The following is a 17638-nucleotide window of genomic DNA, read 5'->3' as shown; positions in this document are numbered from 1 at the left end:
GGAGGTTATGCCAGTGGCTTCCTCACCAGTACTGTCTGAAAAGGCCCCTTTTCTTCATGAAAATGGAATCTTTTGATTTTCTTTTTGCCATTTTGGGAGGAAATAAATGGTATCTAATTGTCATTTGAGTTTTCATTTCCTAAATAAGTAGAATGCTGAATATTTTTTTCCTATTTATTAGCTTTTTATGTTCTTTGTGAGCTGTTATTAGGTCCTGAGCCCTTTTTTCCATTGGGATATTTGTTTTTCTTATAAGAATTCTCAGCTAGAATTTATATGAAACATTTTCCCTAGTTTTCTTAGTTGTACTCTAAAGATTTTTCTGTTTTTCCCTTGTTTTTTATTGTTTTTATTCTGTAAAACTTCAGGGGGTTTTGCAGGGGGGAGGGGTTTGTTTTGTTTTGCTTCACCACTGTACTAAAATCTACTTTTCTTTCACGAGTTTTTCTTGTTTTGAAATGCTTAAAACAGGCCTTCAGATCCCAAGGTAACTCATCTGCATTTTCTTCAGTGCTCTTATAGTTCTGTATCATTTGTGTTTAATGCATCTGGAGTACAACTCTTAAGTGGGGATCTATGTTTTTCCGGATGGTTATCCAGTTGTACACTGAAGAACCCCTTTTTCCCCATTGGTTTAAACTCCTGGCCTGTGATGGGGCAGGTGGCAATGCCAAGTAGGAGGTGGGACTGGGTGTTTCTTGTCTGTCTTGCTTTAGGGGTAGGGTCAGGTCCACAAGTTCTGTTTGGAAAGTGTGTGTCAGAATCTGGGTCCATAGTTCCAGTTTGTTCTCTTGTCTGGGGACCGCAGTTAAGAGGACCACTGACAAGGGGAGGTGTCTGTGCCAACATCTAACTATGGAAGGTGGGAATGGACAAAGAGGAGAGGGGCAAATACAGTCGGATACTTGGAGATCTAGTGAACGACACTAGGCGGGGTGACAGGTGTGTGTCTGTCTAGAAGGGAGGGAGATAGAGCCTGCAGGTTCCCTCCAATGCCAGGTTGGTGATTCAGTCTACCCAGTATGGAAACTGTATTGTTACTTAGATTCATACAACCCTGCAATGCCGGCCTTCCCTCAGTCTGAAGGCCTTGCTGGAAATTCATGATGACTAGCATACTTTCTGTCAAATGCATTCCCATTTATTTGCAGGAAACCAAATTAGAGCATATTAAATTGATTGAAACTCACTCTGAACCTAAATTCTGTAACCTTGGACACCTATATTTGCATACTTGGATTAATTATCTGGGGGAGTTTCTTGATGTCATGGTGTTTTAAAATCGGTAGGAAAACTTAAAAGAGTGCTGGAAAAGTATGTTTTGTACAAATAAAATGATGGAACGATTCAAGTACTAGAAAAAGTACAGTAGAGTATTGGGGTGGTTGGTAACAAAGATAAAAATTTGGTTACAAAGACTTTACAAAAGAATAGCATCATAAATACAAATTAATACTGAATGATAAACGTGGAAAGCGCGGCCCCCCCCCAACAAAGGGCTGACATGTGAATGTCTACAAGATGATGTGTCTGTGAGACTCGGCCAGAAGACACTCGTGTGCTCTGACCAGCAGTTCCTCTACCTGGGCTTCCTCCCGGGCAGACCTTTCCTACAGATGTGAGCAGAGATGAGCACACTGATTTAGCCCAGTTCGTGGTAGAGGTAGGAGGCAACCTAAATGTCCAGTAATAGGAACTGGCTTGTGAAATGCTAGAATTGTACCATGGAGGGCGAGAAAGCCCAAAGCCATTTGAAGTGGTGACAAAGGGATATGAAAAGATAGCACACGTCCCCGCTTCTATAAAGAAAAATGAATGTGCACGCACATGCATCTCTGTGTGGGGCCTAGAAAAGAGGCTCACAAGATGTGTATCGGGTGTTAGATAATTTCTGGGTGGAATTACCATATATAACAAAAGGAAAGACAGAGATCTTGCCTTTGGTTGTCATTGTCTTTTTGTCTTAAATGAGTATGGATTGCTCACTTTAAAAGAACAGCTTCATCCAAACATGCCTCGTCATAAATGATGTCGGTGTGCCTTACTCAAGCCACATGTTCGTTTTCATTCTCTCTCCCTCCTGTAAGCATAAAGCAGACTATGACTTGGATGTAGGACCATGTACATGGCAGTCGCATCTTCAGAAACACGCACACAGGGACCCAGCTACTGCCGCGAGGAGCAATATCCCTCAGCCACAGCTCAGCAGCGTAGCACACAGCATAGCGGGCTCCCGGTTTGAATGGGGCCTGCAGCGCACCGTGGGCTCCACAGCCATGGCAGGGAGGATCAGAGGGGGCCGAGGCCCCGCCACCAGCCCCACTCACCCTCCGGCCCTGGGACTTGTAGAAGGGTCGTGTTGGGGGTCCGGGCAGACTAGCAGTTGTGGATGCAGTGTGAAGACACCCCTGAACAGGTGACAGGAGTCCAAAATTGAACACTGGTTGGGGCCGGTCCGACCAAGTGCCAAGGAAGCAGTGGAACGAGGGGCTAGATGGGTCTGTGGCAGTAGGCGTGATTTGGAGAGTCTCTTTCTCTCTGTGTTGCAGCCTCCCAAAGTGAAATGCCTGACGAGGATCTGGCACCCCAACATCACAGAGACAGGCGAAATATGTCTAAGGTGGGTTTCTCTTCTTTCCTGGCTTTTGTGTTTGTGAGCACTGTGTATGAGCATTGGGCTTTCTAACATAATCTCCACTGAAAGGCAATTTTGAGGCTGGGCCACGTTTAGGGAGGTTTGGGAAACCACCCTCAGAGCTGTGGGCTGCACCCCAGTGACTGGAAGGTCTCCCATCCCCACCCCACCCCACCCCCAGCCTGCCTCCACCTCCAGACCCAAGTCCTGGGCACTCCGGTGGCCAAGACCCCTGCTGGTGCTCCCTCCAGGCCTCCTCACCCTTTTCCACTCCTGTTGTAATGAGAGGCTGCAATCCTTCCATGTGGCTGATTTTAGCTAAGAAGGAAAAGTAGGATTTATAAAATCGGGGGTGGGGGCGTGTAGATGGCAAGTTTAAGACCTGGGCATTTGTATTTAAGATGTCCTCTTTTTACCAAAAGTCTTGGTGGGCGTAGAGCAGGACAGTTTTCCCAGAGCTTCATGTCATTTGTGGCCTGTGTGTCGTCCACCCCTTCCAGTGGCAGTTGATCGGGGATCTGCTACCCCCCGCTTCTCAAGGCTGCTGGTCACTAATGTAGGGAACTGGAGAAGGTGTGTGGTTTGTTGTTTTTAAGTAAATTTAGTACTTGGGCTTTATCTTCCTGCGTTTCGTCACTTTCTCTACTAAGGCGACAGTGCGGTTGCAGGGCTCTGGGGCCAGACTGCCTGGGCTGGAACCCTGCGCGTCCACCAGCAGCGGGTGACTTTGCCGGGTTATGTAACCTTCAGCCACAGCACAGAGGGTAGGCATTAGCATTAGCACCTTGTTCTGCTTTCTTCCTGTGATTAAGTCAGTGTCGTATCGTGTCCCGTCCCCGCCCTGGCAACACCAGCCCCTGCCTGTGATGCCCGACGTGCTGGCGTAGCTGGACCCCTCTTGCTTTGTCCTCCCTTGCCCCCTCCTCCTCCTCTTTCTCTTCTGCGTTTATATATTTATTGAGAGAGTACACAAGCTGGGAGAGGAGCAGAGGGAGAGCAGCAAGCGAGCTACCCAGTGAGCACCGAGCCCCACGTTGGGCTCGATCCCAGGACCGAGATCATGACCTGATCTGAAATCAAGAGTTGGATGCTTAACCGACTGCGCCCCCCTAGGCGCCCCGTCTTCCTTCTTAAAAGCACAGTTGGTATCCAACTCTCAGTGCAGCTTGTGTGCAGTGTCCCCTGTTGTCTCCTACCCGCCTCCTTTTCTGCAGACAGTTACAGATGCATTTACAAGAGGCCACCTTTTCCCCATCCGTCCTTTAAGTATCACACTTACAAAATCGGACTCCTCCAGCTTCAGGCTGTAGATGGCGTCCGCTCCAGCCTTCTCCCCTCAGGCCACTGCTGGTGCTTGCTCTCCTGGGAGTCCACCACACGCCACCTCCCTGTCATACCCTGTCCTCCACCAGAACTAATGCCAGGGCAGGAATTTCTCTTATCACTTTTGCTGTCTTCTGAGAAATCAGATCATTAGCAAAGTGTGAGGAGAACTCAGCGGGTGGCAGCCAGCAACAAAAGCCAGAAACCTTAAAGGAAAATCATTGATAGATTTAGCCACATTAAAATTAAAAATACAAAACATAAAAGCGAGAGAGAAAAGATCGGCAGGGTTACATCCTTCGTGTGTAAAAGGTTTTTGCCAGGGGTGCCTGGGTGGCTCAGTCGTTAAGCGTCTGCCTTCGGCTCAGGTCATGATCCCAGGGTCCTGGGATCGAGCCCCGCGTTGGGCTCTCTGCTCAGCGGGAGGCCTGCTTCTCCCTCTCCCACTCCCCCTGCTTGTGTTCCCTCTCTCGCTGTGTCTCTGTCAAATAAATAAAATCTTTTTAAAAAAAAGGTTTTTGCCAATTAGGATGAAAAAGACAGACACACCCACTAGGAAAACTGAGCACCTGCTACAAGTAGTGTCTCCTAGGAGAGTTACAGGTGGGTGGTAAGCACCTGAGGGATGTTTGGTCTCGGCAGTAGCCAGAGAGAGGCTCATGGAAACAATGAGATGCCGCTCACCACTCCTCACGTTGCCCGGTGCAAAAGCAAATACCCAGCAAGGGGTGGGAGGGTAAGAGAGAAAGAAGGGAGAGAGAGGGAAGGAACAGGCTCTCTCACATCATGGGAGATATACCTATGTTGGTCCTTCAGCTATAAGGTCTACATTTAACTTGTATTTACCCTTGGATTTGTCGGCTGCACTTGTAGGGGTTTATTTGTGGGAAATAATGTGCCAGATTAAAGTGCAAAGACCTCCTCATTGTTTTGGAAAAAACCAGACAGTGTCCAGCAGGGGCTTAGTGTACCACTGACTCATGGCACCTCCTGAATAAAGAGAAAGACGAGCCTGGGCCAGCCACTCCTGGTGTGCAGTGACTGCCAGGTAGCATCTACCTGGATTCCTCACTCAGCGGCTCTGACCGGTGCCTGGTGCTCTGTGGGGCCTTGTCTAGTACACAGGGCATTCACTTCTCTTTGTGAGGCTTGCTCTGCTCCTACCAGGGGCCCTCGCCTGCTTTTGGCTCAGGGTTAGAGGTGAGAGGGGCCATGTCTGTGGGATTAGAGGGCTCCGGGCCAGGACCCTGGTGGTTGCACTTGAGACTTTTTCTTCTGGGGCCCATGATTCCAGTGTAGCCCCTGAGGCACCCTCTCTGATCCCTTGCCTAGGACCCTCTGAGGGCCTGCCACCTGTTGAGGCTGGGCTAGAACTTGCACGGTGACAGTGTGTTCCCTCCATAGTGTCACTCTGCCCAGACCTGTGGCCTGCAGACCTGGGCACAGCCGCCCGATGATGGGCACCACCACCCCGACTCATCTGCCATTGCCCTGGGTGGGCACAGCTGGCCTCCAGGTTCAGAGCCCTCCTGCTCTTGCTGTGCTGTTGACAGGGGTCAGAGGATACTACCTGCTCAGCCAGTGAAGCTGCCCCCCGCCCCATCAGCTAATGGTGGTCGAGCCCAGACGCAGTGGGAGCCGTTGGTATTCTTGGCTTTGTGGGGCTTGCCGGCTGCTGGGGAGACAGGCATTGAACGAGTGAACAGGTCGATGGCTGAGGATTGTGATGAGGTCTGTCAGAGAAAAGGACAAGACAATCCGAACGGATTCCTGTCCCCGCCTCAGTGAGGAGACCTCTCACTGGGTCATACAGACCTCCGGGACCTGGCACGGTGTTCCCGAACGGTTACTTCAAAGTTGCAGAGCTTTCCTGTCAACAAGGCCTGGGCCTCTGCAGGGTGGAGATGTCGGTTTTTCCTTTCTTGTTTTCTTTTTAAGGCTCAAAGTAAGTGGTAGTGGTCAATTTAAGGTTTTACTTATTCTAACTGATCTTCATGGGCAATTAAGATTATAGGATATTTAAAAAAAAAAAGATTATAGGATATTTATATTTTTCCTGATCGTAATTGACTTACGGGAATTTGAACATGCTCTGATCCAGAACTTCTCTTCACAATAACAGTTAAGGTGCAGAGAGCCTGATGCTGCCATGTGAGCTTAGGAACTGTTAGGTACACATCAAAGCAGCAGCAGGGTACAGCTCAGCAATGCCACACTGATTTTTCCCCAGAAGGAAACTTGGCAATAAATTGTAGTTTTTCCAAGTGTGGAATAATCATTTCTGTGAAGGGTATGTAATGTGCATGTGCAGCTGGTGGAACAGGGATGGAAGTGACCCTCGGGTCCAGCTTAGGAAATAGGACCTCACAGTACCTCCAAAGTGCACGCACACCTTCTCTGAGCATGGCCCTTCCACCCACTGGTGAGGACCATCCAGAATTTTGTGTTAATCTGCCTTTATTCTTCATTTTTCCCTTTTGAACTTTTTTTACAAAACAAAAACAAGGTATTAGAATGTGTTGTAGGAGCTGTCATCCGTGTTCACCTGCATCTCTGCGCAAACTGCCCAGGTTTGAAGGACTGTCCCCCAGGCCCGTGCCCTTGCTGCTCTGTGCCTTGTTTTCTTTCCTGCATTAGACAGAGAGATGGCAGCACCTCCTTCCTGGTTGTTGAGGCATTAAGTGAGGTTAGGATCATGCTGAAACACATAGGAAGCTCTAAGCATCAGTTGTCATTTTCTGAATATCAAGTTGACAAGTGCTCTTTGTATGTTATTTTAACCACACTTTCTTCCTGCTTAAAACTTCCTGTGCATGCAGGATTAAAGACCTGGGTGTACAAGCAATAAACATGGCACAACAGATGAGACTTGGGGGTAGAGATGGCCTCCTGCAGGGAGACGGGCCTGTGAGTTACCAGGGGAGAGGTGGGGCCCAGGGAAAGCAGATGTCCTGAAGAGGAGACGTGGGCCCAGAGGGCTTGGCGGCAGCGGCTCAGCACACCTGCAGCTCCTGTGACTGGAGGCTGCCCTTGCTGACCGCTGTGCCTTTCTGTCTGTTTCAGTTTACTGAGAGAACATTCGATTGACGGCACCGGCTGGGCTCCCACAAGGACATTAAAGGTAGAGTGCAGTGCGCTTGAGCACAGCCCCGGCCTGGAGGCCTTTCCCTCTGGGAACCAGTCTCCTTGCTGTCCTGTCCACCCACGTGGCCGGGCACACCCTGCCCCCACCTGCCCACCAGGGGCTGCTCGGCCAAGCACTTGCCCCGGTCGGTTCCTCTGCCCCCACTTCATCTCGGGGCAGTGGAGGTTCAAGTTATCTTCACGCCCCTCGGCGCTTTACATTTGTGCTTCAGGTCACGTAGTTTCTCCTCTTCCCTTCCTCTGTCCCCCAGTCTTGTGTGGTGCCTCGCTCTCCGAGGAGACAAGAGCTGCCAGGGTGGGGAGAGGGGAGGAGGGAGAGGGCAGATGTGGCCTCCGTCTGCTCTGAGTTACCCCGAGCTAGCCTGGACAACCGAAGGGTGGCAGCCCAGACAGGTATGCCCTGAGGGAGGACCCCACCCAGGGGAGGGCGATGGAGAGGGGAGCCGCCGGGACTAAACAGGTGGCTCCAGTTGCTTCTGCGGTGTAGGCTCTAGTTGGGTCTGGGGGCACACATTACGGGCGCTGTATGAGGCCGCCAGCTGTGGCTTCAACTCAGGGCATTTCTGCTGCGGTATCCGTGGGACACCTACAGTTTCCTTCTGTTGCCTGAGCTTTTCGTCAGAAGCAGCCAGGACTCCTGGCTAGTGTTCACTTTGTGGTGACCAGCTGCCTGACTCCTGCCATCGTTTCTCACGGGTAACGAAGCAACCCATGCAGTCATCAGAGCCTTTGCCCTTCTCATGCTGGGTCCACGCTGCCCAGAAAGTGCCCTCCCGGTCCTGGGCTCAGAGGGTGGCTGGGTTCCCAGCCTGCGCTTCTCCTCAGCCCAGGACTCGGCACAAAGGCGTGCTCATCCAGACCTGGCCCGTGTTCCCTGGTGACAGTGTCCTCCTCTTCGCTCACAGTCGTGCCAGGTCAACCTGGAAGGTGTCAAAGCAGCGAGTCTGTGACGCTCGCAGACTACCTGGCACATCGCGCAGTGCCATCTTCCTCTCTGTCCCCCTCTCCATCTCTGTCTCTGTCTCAAGAGCAACATTTTTGCACATGTGTTCACTTTGGCTTGGTCCTGCATGGATTACAACAGTCATCCTAACTAAAGCCATTTGTAAGTTGAACTCTGCACGAAACACACGGAACATAAGCATGGCTGGTACTGGAGATGCTGCATCGGATGCTGTCCTTGGGCCACAAGGGGAAGCCTGAGCGGAACTGAACAGGCCTGGGCCCGCCTGCACAGTGCCGGGTTTTCTTTTCCCGCCGTCCTTCACAGTTTAATGCTGTGGGTCCTGCCTTTGAAAAGAGCTTCTGCAGATAAACTGACCTCATCCCTTACATGCCAGCTTCCTGGTTCACCTCTTAGAGACCGTCCTCACTCCCACTCCCTGCTCTTAGAGGAGGACGCTGAGGTCCGGAGCGGTATGCATGGGTCACAGCGGCCCATCGGTGACTGCACTGGTTCTGGGCCAGGTCTAGTTCTGTACATGACCACACCTCATGGGCGACTGCTGCAAACTCTGGTGTGTAGGCCCTGTCGTTGGGTATCTCCAAGTGGGCACTTTGGGAGAAGAACACAGGGAAGGTGTTGGGGCCCTCCCCCAGAGTCAGAGGACACTGCAGACCTACAGGCCTGACTGGATCCTCCCACGGTGTGGTCTCTACTGCCATGGCGAGCCCGGCCTGTCTTCTTGCCACACCCTGGACATGTCCTGCCTACTTCGGACTTAGCTTCAGCACAGGGGTCCCTCTACCTGGAAGGTGCTCCCTCCTGTCATCCTTCTACCCGGCAGGCCCTACTTCCTCTGGGAAGCCTCTCCTCCCTGCTGGGTCCTCTGTGGGAACACTTCTGTGGGAGTTCTGCTGACATGCCTGTCTATCCGACCTCTCCACCAGACAAAGAACATGTGTATACTGCCAGCTCCAGCCCCAGGTTCAGCTCACCCCAGAAGGACCCGGGTGGATGGCTGGGACAAAGCAGAGGCGGCAATTAAAATTGCCAGCTAGGAGAGTATCAGCCTAAGAAAGACAAGACTTGAGCTGATGACGAGGAATGCTGAGAGGGAATTGGTGGTTGAGTCACAGATGACAAGTCAGTCCAGAGAGAACACACTGGTTTTCCATTTTACTTTAATGAGAATTTCTGATCTTTGAATGTTAGATAGGAAGTGTTTATCAGTCTTCCACTTTTTTTTTAAAGTAATTAGAGCAAAATTGTTAGAGGCCTGTGGGATGTGGGTCATTAGCTTATCTGCAGTCCCCAAGAGGACACAGATGCAGAAACAACAGATTTTGTTGTAAAGATGACTCTTCGGAAGTCCCGAACTGTATGGGAAGATGACAAGGAGTGATGTAAGGTGGGGCGGCCCTGAGCAGATACAGCCCGGGGGCTCCTTGGGCTGGGTCTCGAGGGCACTTTATGTTGTCCTTCATTCGGAATTTACTACCTGTGACTGCTCATCTCCCAATTTCCCAGAGCCTGTTCTCATATTGGAGAGAAGTGGTTTTAAGTTTCTGTCTTAGGGAAAACAGCAGGCTAAAGATAAATTCTGACCTGGCACAGTACATATTTCTTGGTCAAGGGTTTGAAACACTAAATGCACAGGAGCCTGAAACGTGTTTTCTTCTTTCTTTCTCATTCCAGGATGTTGTTTGGGGATTAAACTCTTTGTTTACTGTAAGTATATTGACCAGAATCCCAAGTTTTTCTTGAGTCCTCTGACTGCTGGTTTTAAACATCACATTAAGGGTAACCTAGAGGGATTAAAAACAGCACCCTGTACACGCTGAACTCCTCCTTTCTGTCGGATTTATATGAGGCAGAGGAACAGTGAGACGGGAACTGGGTGGGGGGGGCTTTGGGGTGGCACACATGGGGAGGCCGTCAGGGACGGGAGGGCTGGGGCGGAGGCTGTTCGTTGGCTGCAGCCTCCTTCACGTGGGTGGCTCTTCCTCTGGGGGCGCCTGGCCTGGCCCCGCTCCGTGTCTGCCCTCGCTAGCAGCTGTCTGCCCTCCCAGGTGTCCTGGTTTGGTTGAACGAGTGTGTGCTCACCTGACCTCTAGGCTTTTCACAAACCCAGAACCTTAGAACCATTGTCTCCTCAGTGACGAGCTGCCGAAGTTTGCTGTCCGCAGAAAACAGCATATCACAGGCAGGAGCTGGAGGGCAGGGGGAGACATGGGGTGAAGCTAAAAGCTGCTATTTGGATTTTTTTTAATACAATATTAGTCTTTTGAGTTTCTGCTTTTTGATCATAAAAGAGCTTTAAAAGAAATAAGCTTCAGGGATCTGTCTGTGGGGTGGGGTGGGGACCTGTGCTACTTTTGATGAAACTTGGCCCTCCATGAAAAGGAGCCCACCCTGGCCAGCCCACAGGACGGCAGGTCGTTGGAGGGGCAGCTTCCTGGCCCACAGCAGGTGTGCTGACACGGCACCGGCACCCGGGGCCAGGCTGCTGTCCGAGGTCACAGTGCACTTGCTCTTATTGGCAGCAAAATAAAAAGCAGCAGAGCCTCAAAATTAGACCCCCAAGGCCCTGCCTCCCTCTGCCTTCTCATCTGTTGTCCCAGGTGACCCCTGTAGCACAAGCAGCAAGCCCAGCACTTCTGGCTTCAGGCCTTCCCTTCACCCCCCCCAGAGAAGGTAGTGCCATCGTTTTGTTGTGATCGTGGTAATGGCTTTTTCATGGATGTGCACGGTTTTACTTTTAAAGGAGCTGTGAAGGCTGCAGCGTGATTAAAATCTGCCCAGCAGTTCATGCTTCTTTTTCATTGATTTTAGCCTTTCATCTGGTGTAGTCCCCGTCTCACCAGTGTTCCAGATTCTAGAGGGCCAACCAAAATTGCTGATTAAGCCTCTAATGGTTATTCCAGCCGATATATTCATTTTAGGTCAGATATATGGTAAGGAAAATAAAGAACTTTGTGTGTCTGGTGGTCTTCATATGCACTGGGTATCTCATCTATGTGCTTCATATTTTTGCCTGTTTCTAGGACTTGAAGTCTAATTGTTCAACTTTACAAGTGATCATAGAGACTTAAGAATTTTCGTTGCTCTATTTGTAACATATCGGTCATACCCCATATTTATTTCCAAATCAGAAATACAGTCCCCAAATTTAACATTTCTCCTGAGGAGAAGTACAGTTGTCTTTACAGTGACCATCAGTGACTCTGGAAAGCAATGACTTCTCATAGGCAGTATAAAGATAACGGCATGGCTTCCAGTTTGAATTCCATGGTGTTTCTTGTGGGGAGAGGGGAGTAGCCATTCCAGGGTTTTCTTTTTAAGATTTTATTTTTTTTTTAAGTGATCTCTACACCCAACATGGGGCTCAAACTCACAACCCCGAGATCAAGAGTTGCCGGCTCCAAGGACTGAGCCAGCCAGGCACCCCCCACCGCCCATCCCCGGGTTTTCTAAGGTAGAAAGGCCTGGGAGACAGGGTCCTCCTGGCACTGTCCGCTCAGGCTCCAAACGCCATCCCTACTGGGTATGAGTGCAGTGCTGTGAAGGGGAATAACAAAATGTAAAGAGAAGATCTGGTGAAGGTCAGCACGGAAACCAGAGACTTAGAGAGGCAAAGATGTTCATCACAAATCAAAAGAAGAAATGAATTTCTAAGGAAAAAAGAATGGGATTTTTATTTGGAAATGCTCATAATGAGAGTGGTTCTTTATCAAAAATAGCATTAGAATGAGAGTGGTTCTTTATCAAAAATAGCATTAGAACTTAACGTGATCACTAACCTCCATTTTCACCGAACTTTGGACAGTTGTATGTAAACATCATGATCTTTCAGTCAGCTGTTCACCAACATTGAGAAAACACCCACACAGACTGTGCACTTCTATCCCAGGAACTGTGATCCGTAATAGAATCTCTACTCTCTAGCTTCTCCCATTTGCTGATTAGAGTTCTGTCACCTGGCTCATAAAATGAAGACTTGTGACAGCAGAAAAACACATTCTTTCCATTGTTTACTTTGAGTTTCTCTCTTTTTAAGGATCTTTTGAATTTTGACGATCCGCTGAATATTGAAGCTGCAGAACATCATTTGAGGGACAAGGTAAGCTAATGGTAGCGTTCGAGGTGGATGGGTTTGGTAAAAAGATGATTACAAGCTCTTGCTCAGATAAGTACGAGGCTGCGAATGGTGGGTCCACACCTGGAATTGAAAGCAGTTGGTAAGTAATGTGTCGTGATAAATGTGAGTAGTCTCAGTCAAGTATTTGACCCAAGGTCAGACAGAAATGTTTCTATTAGATGCAATTTCTTAGTAGAAATCAATCTGAGGGATTTAAAACAGGCCACTGTTACTTTGCCTTAACAACAGTATGGGGATACAGCACTCACACCCCCAGGTCCTTCCAGTGTGCCTGTGCACTCACATGCCCATTGGGTTTCTGTCCAAAATAATGGGATCCTGTTGTTTATTATTAATTCTCAGTTTTTTGTTTTTGTTTTGGTGTTTGTTTTTAACTTTTTAGTGGCTCTACCATACCTTTTTCAACCATTCTCTGAGTGGTCGGCACTCAGGTTTTCCCCATGGGTTTTTTTTTTTCCAACTACAAATGATAATGCAATAAATATCCCTTTTACCTACAGCCTTAAAGGTGCATGAACAAGGTGTTAGGAGGTGGAGCAGCAGTCTGGGAGTCTGGGAGCAGAACAAGGCTGTTCGAGGTGGTGCAGCTTCACTTGGAGCCAGGCTAGCTGGCCAGTTAGGCCTCAGCAGACAGCCCTGCAGAGCTAACCTGGTTTAGTCATAGAGCCTCAAGTTTCATTTTCTCAACCCTGTTCCCATGAATCCTCACCACCCCAGAAATCAGCCACCCAAGGCTGTTACCCAACACCTCACTTGAATCTGTAAAGTTCTAAATGCCATCGACCTGGTTCTGAATATCCTGCTGAAGAGCAGGTGCTTGTGTTTATGTGAAACCTGCTGTGTGCCAGGGTGGGGGGCGTTTTAAATGTGTTGTGTGTGATGTTTACTGCAACCACAGAGTGGGCACCGGGAGAGCCGCATCACCTGGCACGTTCCCCGGCTCACAAAACCATGCGGGGGAGGCGCAGCGGGGACCAGTGAGCTGTGCGGTGGGACTGCAGGGTCAGTGGGTGCTTCTGGTCAGGCAGAGGGGGCTGGCAGTAGCAGAGGTCCTCAGCAGCTGCGCCCTCGGCTGCTCTCACAGCATCTCCTGCCCACCCACAGCAGTCAGCCCCCTGCACCACCCCACAGAGCCTTGGTTTGTCCACTGCGATGACAAGCCCCTCTGGGTGTGCTCCTGCCCCCCCGCCCCCTGCCCCACCCTTTCCAGGCAGCTCCGTTCACGTTGCAACTCCACCTGTCACTGTCCCTGACATGGACTTCCCGCTGAGCACTGTGTCTTGTAAGCCGGGTCAGGGAAAGAAATCGATGATGGGTACACTCTTACAGGGCCAGGTGGAGAAAGACCTGTTATAAATTGTCTATCCTTTTATTTTTCTTCAAAGTTTGCTTCCTGCTCTTTGTATGAAATAAGGGGAAGACTTGCATTTATAAACTGTTAGCCCCAGTAAGATGGACCTAAAATCCTCCAGATAGTGATGCCTCCACATGAATTCTAAGAAGTGCCCCAGCCCCACCCCAGTCCTCATGCTGAGTCATGATGACAGTTACTGAACTTTCTCCTTACTTTATTTCGTGCTCATTGTTCATCCCAAGTTTGACTGGGGCCACTTAAGTGCCAGGTGAGGTGCTAATGCTCAGGATGGAGTGATGAACAGACAGTCCCTGTCCCCATGGAGCGGCCGTGCTAGTGGGCAGAGGCAGAGCGCAGATAAGCAAACATTACTGGGGGGGCGGGGGCCAGTGATGGGTCTTGCTGTTTTATGTCGGGTGCTCTGATAAGGCCTTGCTGACAAGATGTGAGTAGAGATCTGATGTGAACCAAATGGATAGCAGGCAAGAGTATTCTGGAGAGTATTACAGTGGTGCAAAGGCCCTGAGGCGGGAATGTGCTCAGGGTATTGAGGGAGGAGTACGGAGGCCGGCGTGACTAGAGCTGGGGTGCAGGACAGCGGTGATGTGAGAGCAGCAGCAGCCTCCGGTGGCCCTCCCAGGCCCTGCCCCACCCACTTCCCAGAGTGCATTTATTCTCCTGACATCTCCGCAAGGGAGGGACTCTTATCATCCCTGATCTGCTGCTGAGGAGGCAGAGCTACCATGGAAGGAAGAGACTTGCCAAGAAGGGGCAGAGCCCAAGATGTGAACCCAGGCAAGCAGTCTGGCCCCAGGGTCTGTGGTCTTCATGTGGGCTCTGCTCTCTGGGCCCTCAGGCAGAGGAAGGAGCCTGAGCACAGAGATCTTCTGGGGACCGTGGGCCCTGGGCTTCGTCTGGGGCCAGGACAGAGCAAAGGGGGTGAGACTGAGCACCTGGGGGCAGGACGGGGCAGCAGTGCCTGTGGGATCTTCATATCCTGTGGCCACAGGCTCCTTCGCAGCTGACGGTACTGTTGGCTTCTGGGTACTGTGGAAATGGCCAAGTCAGGGCTCGTCGGGGCCTCAGAATGCAGTCCTGTCCGCAAGCACAGGCTCAGCAGCTCTCCGCTCCCTCACCTGAGATGGCAAGCAAGCCACCAAACCATTTTCACACCTTAAAACCAGGAACCCACCCTGACCTTGGAAGGGTTACCACGTGAATTAAGTGTGGCAGACAAGGAGGCCAGCTCCATGCGCCGCCCCCTTCTAGGCGCCACTCCAGGCAAGGACTGGCCACGAGAGGGCGCAGCCAGCACAGCGCCTACAGGGGCTCTGCTGTGCTCTGCACGGTGTGGCCCGTGGTGGTACCTGTCACGTGATGGGATTGAAAGCAGTGTGACCCCATGGCTGTCAGTGACCTAGCATCTGTGTTGTAGGAGTAAGAGGGTTGAGTTCCACCTCTCAGATCACAGTGTCCTGAACACTGAATGCACTTGTTCTGAGGTGGGCAAGCTCCAAGTCCCTCATGGCACATGTGGCCCTTGCCCAGTCCTGCAGGGCCAAGGAACTTAGGTCCTAATGTTAGAACAGACCTGAGGGGCACACCTGCAGCACTTTCCTGCCCATTCTGGCCTGGAGACACCAAGGGCCACACTACCTCTTTTCACCAGAGGAATCAGGCCGGGTGCCCAGGTGGCCTCTGCTTGATGCCTGGGCGGGGAGCTCTGCAGCAAGCCCACCGCTTCTGGGCAAGGTAGTCACTCAGGTGGTGGGCTGCACTTGCACCATGAAAAGTGAGCACCTTTTAAATAGGCAGCAGGGTCTGGGGGGTTGTTTTAGGAAGACAGAGCTGGACACGGGTCTCTGGAGAACAGCAGCTCTGACTTGAGGTCAAGAGCCCTGTCCTGACCTCCGTTGCCACCTTGAGCCCTCTGGGCCTCACTCTTTCCATCTGCAAAATGAAGGGTCTTAGGTTCCCTTCTCCTCGGTTCTTCTGTGTCTGGGTCCCCACCCCCAGCCCTCCCGGCACAGTGGCCCCGTGTGCCGCACACAGTGGGCACCTGGAGTGGTAGGGAGCGGGTGCTCTGCCCCTCAGGCCTCTGACTGTCCTGCAGCCGTGGCAGCTGAGGCAGGGGGTGGTTGGAGGCCAGGTCCTTCGTGTTGCTCTCGAGAGCTCACGGTGGCTGCTCGGCTCGGGTGGGTCCCCCGTGTTCTGGAAGTGTTGTTTCCCTCGCTAACTCGCTCCCCCTTCTTTCTTCTCTCCTTGATCCCTCTCGCTCCACAGGAGGACTTCCGGAATAAAGTGGAAGACTACATTAAGCGTTATGCCAGATGATACGAGGAGGAGACGGTGGGGCTGCGGACTGTGTGTTGTAGGCTTGTCTCCAACCTCAACCAAGAGGGAGCCCCCCTCCCCAGTCCTCGCTCCCCTCAGACCCACAGGGTCATCCACATCCTGTGACCATGCTGTCCCGAGGAAGAACCTCTTCACGGCTGCCCATTGTAGATGGAGAGTCCCACATAAATACAGCAAGAAAATGTGTTTGGGGTTCTAAAGAGTTGTCTGCTTCCCTTAACATGTTTACTTTTTGGAAACTGTACTGTATAGGCTATTGATGAGATTCCTGAGAAGTTGTAATGAACTCAGAATTGAGGCTAGCGCTTGCTTCTTCCCCTTTTCCCAAACAAAATCCTTCCCCGCACAAGTGATGCTGATGATGTGCTCAGTGTAGCTCGCAGAGGAGCGATAAGAAACCCGCTACATACTGTGATTGGATGCCAATTCTCTTATCTCCTCACACGGATGTTGGCCCTGCCTAGATGTCGTGAAGCTTCCCAGAATGCGTAGTCATTCACTGTAGATCTCTTACTGAAATGCGTATTTTATTTAATGTAAGTATATTTTGGAACAGATTTGTAATTTGTACAATTTAATGCTTTAATTATTTTTTTCTATTCTCATTTAGTTTGTATTTTCATTGTATAGAGCAGACAGAAAGATGTTGGGTCAAGCAACTATTGAAGAGAAATACAAAGAAAACATGAAAGACACATTATTCCTTCTGTCCAAATGAAACAAGAATTTGGCTTTTAAAAAAATCAGCTCTTGATTTTGGGTCCAGATGGGGCAAGGAAGTTTTGGAACCCTTAAGCTAGATCTGGATGATTTTTGAAAAAGAAAAAGGAAAGAAAAAAGGCAGGGAACCCTTTCTCACATACTGCCCAGAGGAAACTGGCTGATGCCCAGGGCAGCTGGGGGCTTGGTGTTTCCACAGCAGTCTTGTGGTTGTGAGCCAGTGGGCAGTGCCAGAGAGCCAGACCCTCGTGTCCTGAGAGACAGGACAGATCCCTCGGGAATCAGCCCACCAATGTCTGATGTCACTGAGACCGTACCTGTGGCCTTCTGAGTCTGCTGCGGTTCCAGGCTGTCTGGGGGGGCGCCTCCTAGGCTGTGGAGGGCCAGGAATCAGCAGCAGCACATAGGCATATTCAGTCAGGCCAGTGCACTTACGAGTAAGAACACTAAGGAGGCAGACGGATTTATTCCAGCATTTAGACATCTGAACGAGTGAAATCAAATGCAAAATAAATGTTTGTATGGTTTTCACCTGCTGCCTGTCCGGCACACTCAGGTTTAACTGACAGCCTCCTTTGACCTCTCGATCCCCCTCTCTTCCATCTACCCCATCTGGATTGTTTTTCTTAATTTATAATACAATCTCTGACTGTGAGAAGATCAGTCTTCCTGGAGATCGGCAGGGAAGGAACGTAGGCCATGCTTCCCATTTGTAATCAGGAATTGTACCCGTTAGATTGGGGGTGGGGGGCTGACTGATGGGCCACACTGGTGCACAGAGCAGGAAGAGTGGGGCTGGATCAAGGGCACAGTGGCATCTTGGAGGCTCAGGGCCTGTGAGGATGACAGCAGTAATCTCCCCTCCTGAAGCCTGGGAGAGGCACTGCCGCTTACACACTTTACTTGCTCTGCCCGGTGTCACAGGAACCTGGTCAGCTGGACCCAGGGCTGGCCTCTGCTAGGTGCCTGCCCACATAGCTGAGTTCTGCCCCTGGGACCCAGGAC

At 50.7% G+C, this 17638-nt stretch overlaps 1 protein-coding gene across 1 annotated transcript in view; it reads left to right on the top strand.

The window, feature by feature from the left end:
* The window catches only part of UBE2F (ubiquitin conjugating enzyme E2 F (putative)), a 55689-nt gene extending 38949 nt beyond the window's left edge, over window positions 1–16740 (top strand). The window contains exons 6-10 of the mRNA XM_028105165.2: window positions 2550–2620; window positions 7022–7079; window positions 9741–9773; window positions 12103–12165; window positions 15842–16740. Coding sequence (XP_027960966.1) covers window positions 2550–2620; window positions 7022–7079; window positions 9741–9773; window positions 12103–12165; window positions 15842–15892 — 276 coding nt within the window. The 3' untranslated portion in view covers window positions 15893–16740. The remainder of the gene's footprint in view (window positions 1–2549; window positions 2621–7021; window positions 7080–9740; window positions 9774–12102; window positions 12166–15841) is intronic.
* Window positions 16741–17638: the final 898 nt, after the last annotated feature.

Source organism: Eumetopias jubatus, unplaced genomic scaffold (assembly GCF_037043125.1).
Source record: "Eumetopias jubatus isolate StellerSeaLion01/CBP00866 unplaced genomic scaffold, mEumJub1_p1.0 scaffold_3, whole genome shotgun sequence".
Taxonomy (NCBI): Eukaryota; Metazoa; Chordata; class Mammalia; order Carnivora; family Otariidae; genus Eumetopias; species Eumetopias jubatus.
The sequence above is the reverse complement of the archived record's forward strand: the minus strand, read 5'-3'. Positions and strand labels throughout refer to the sequence as shown.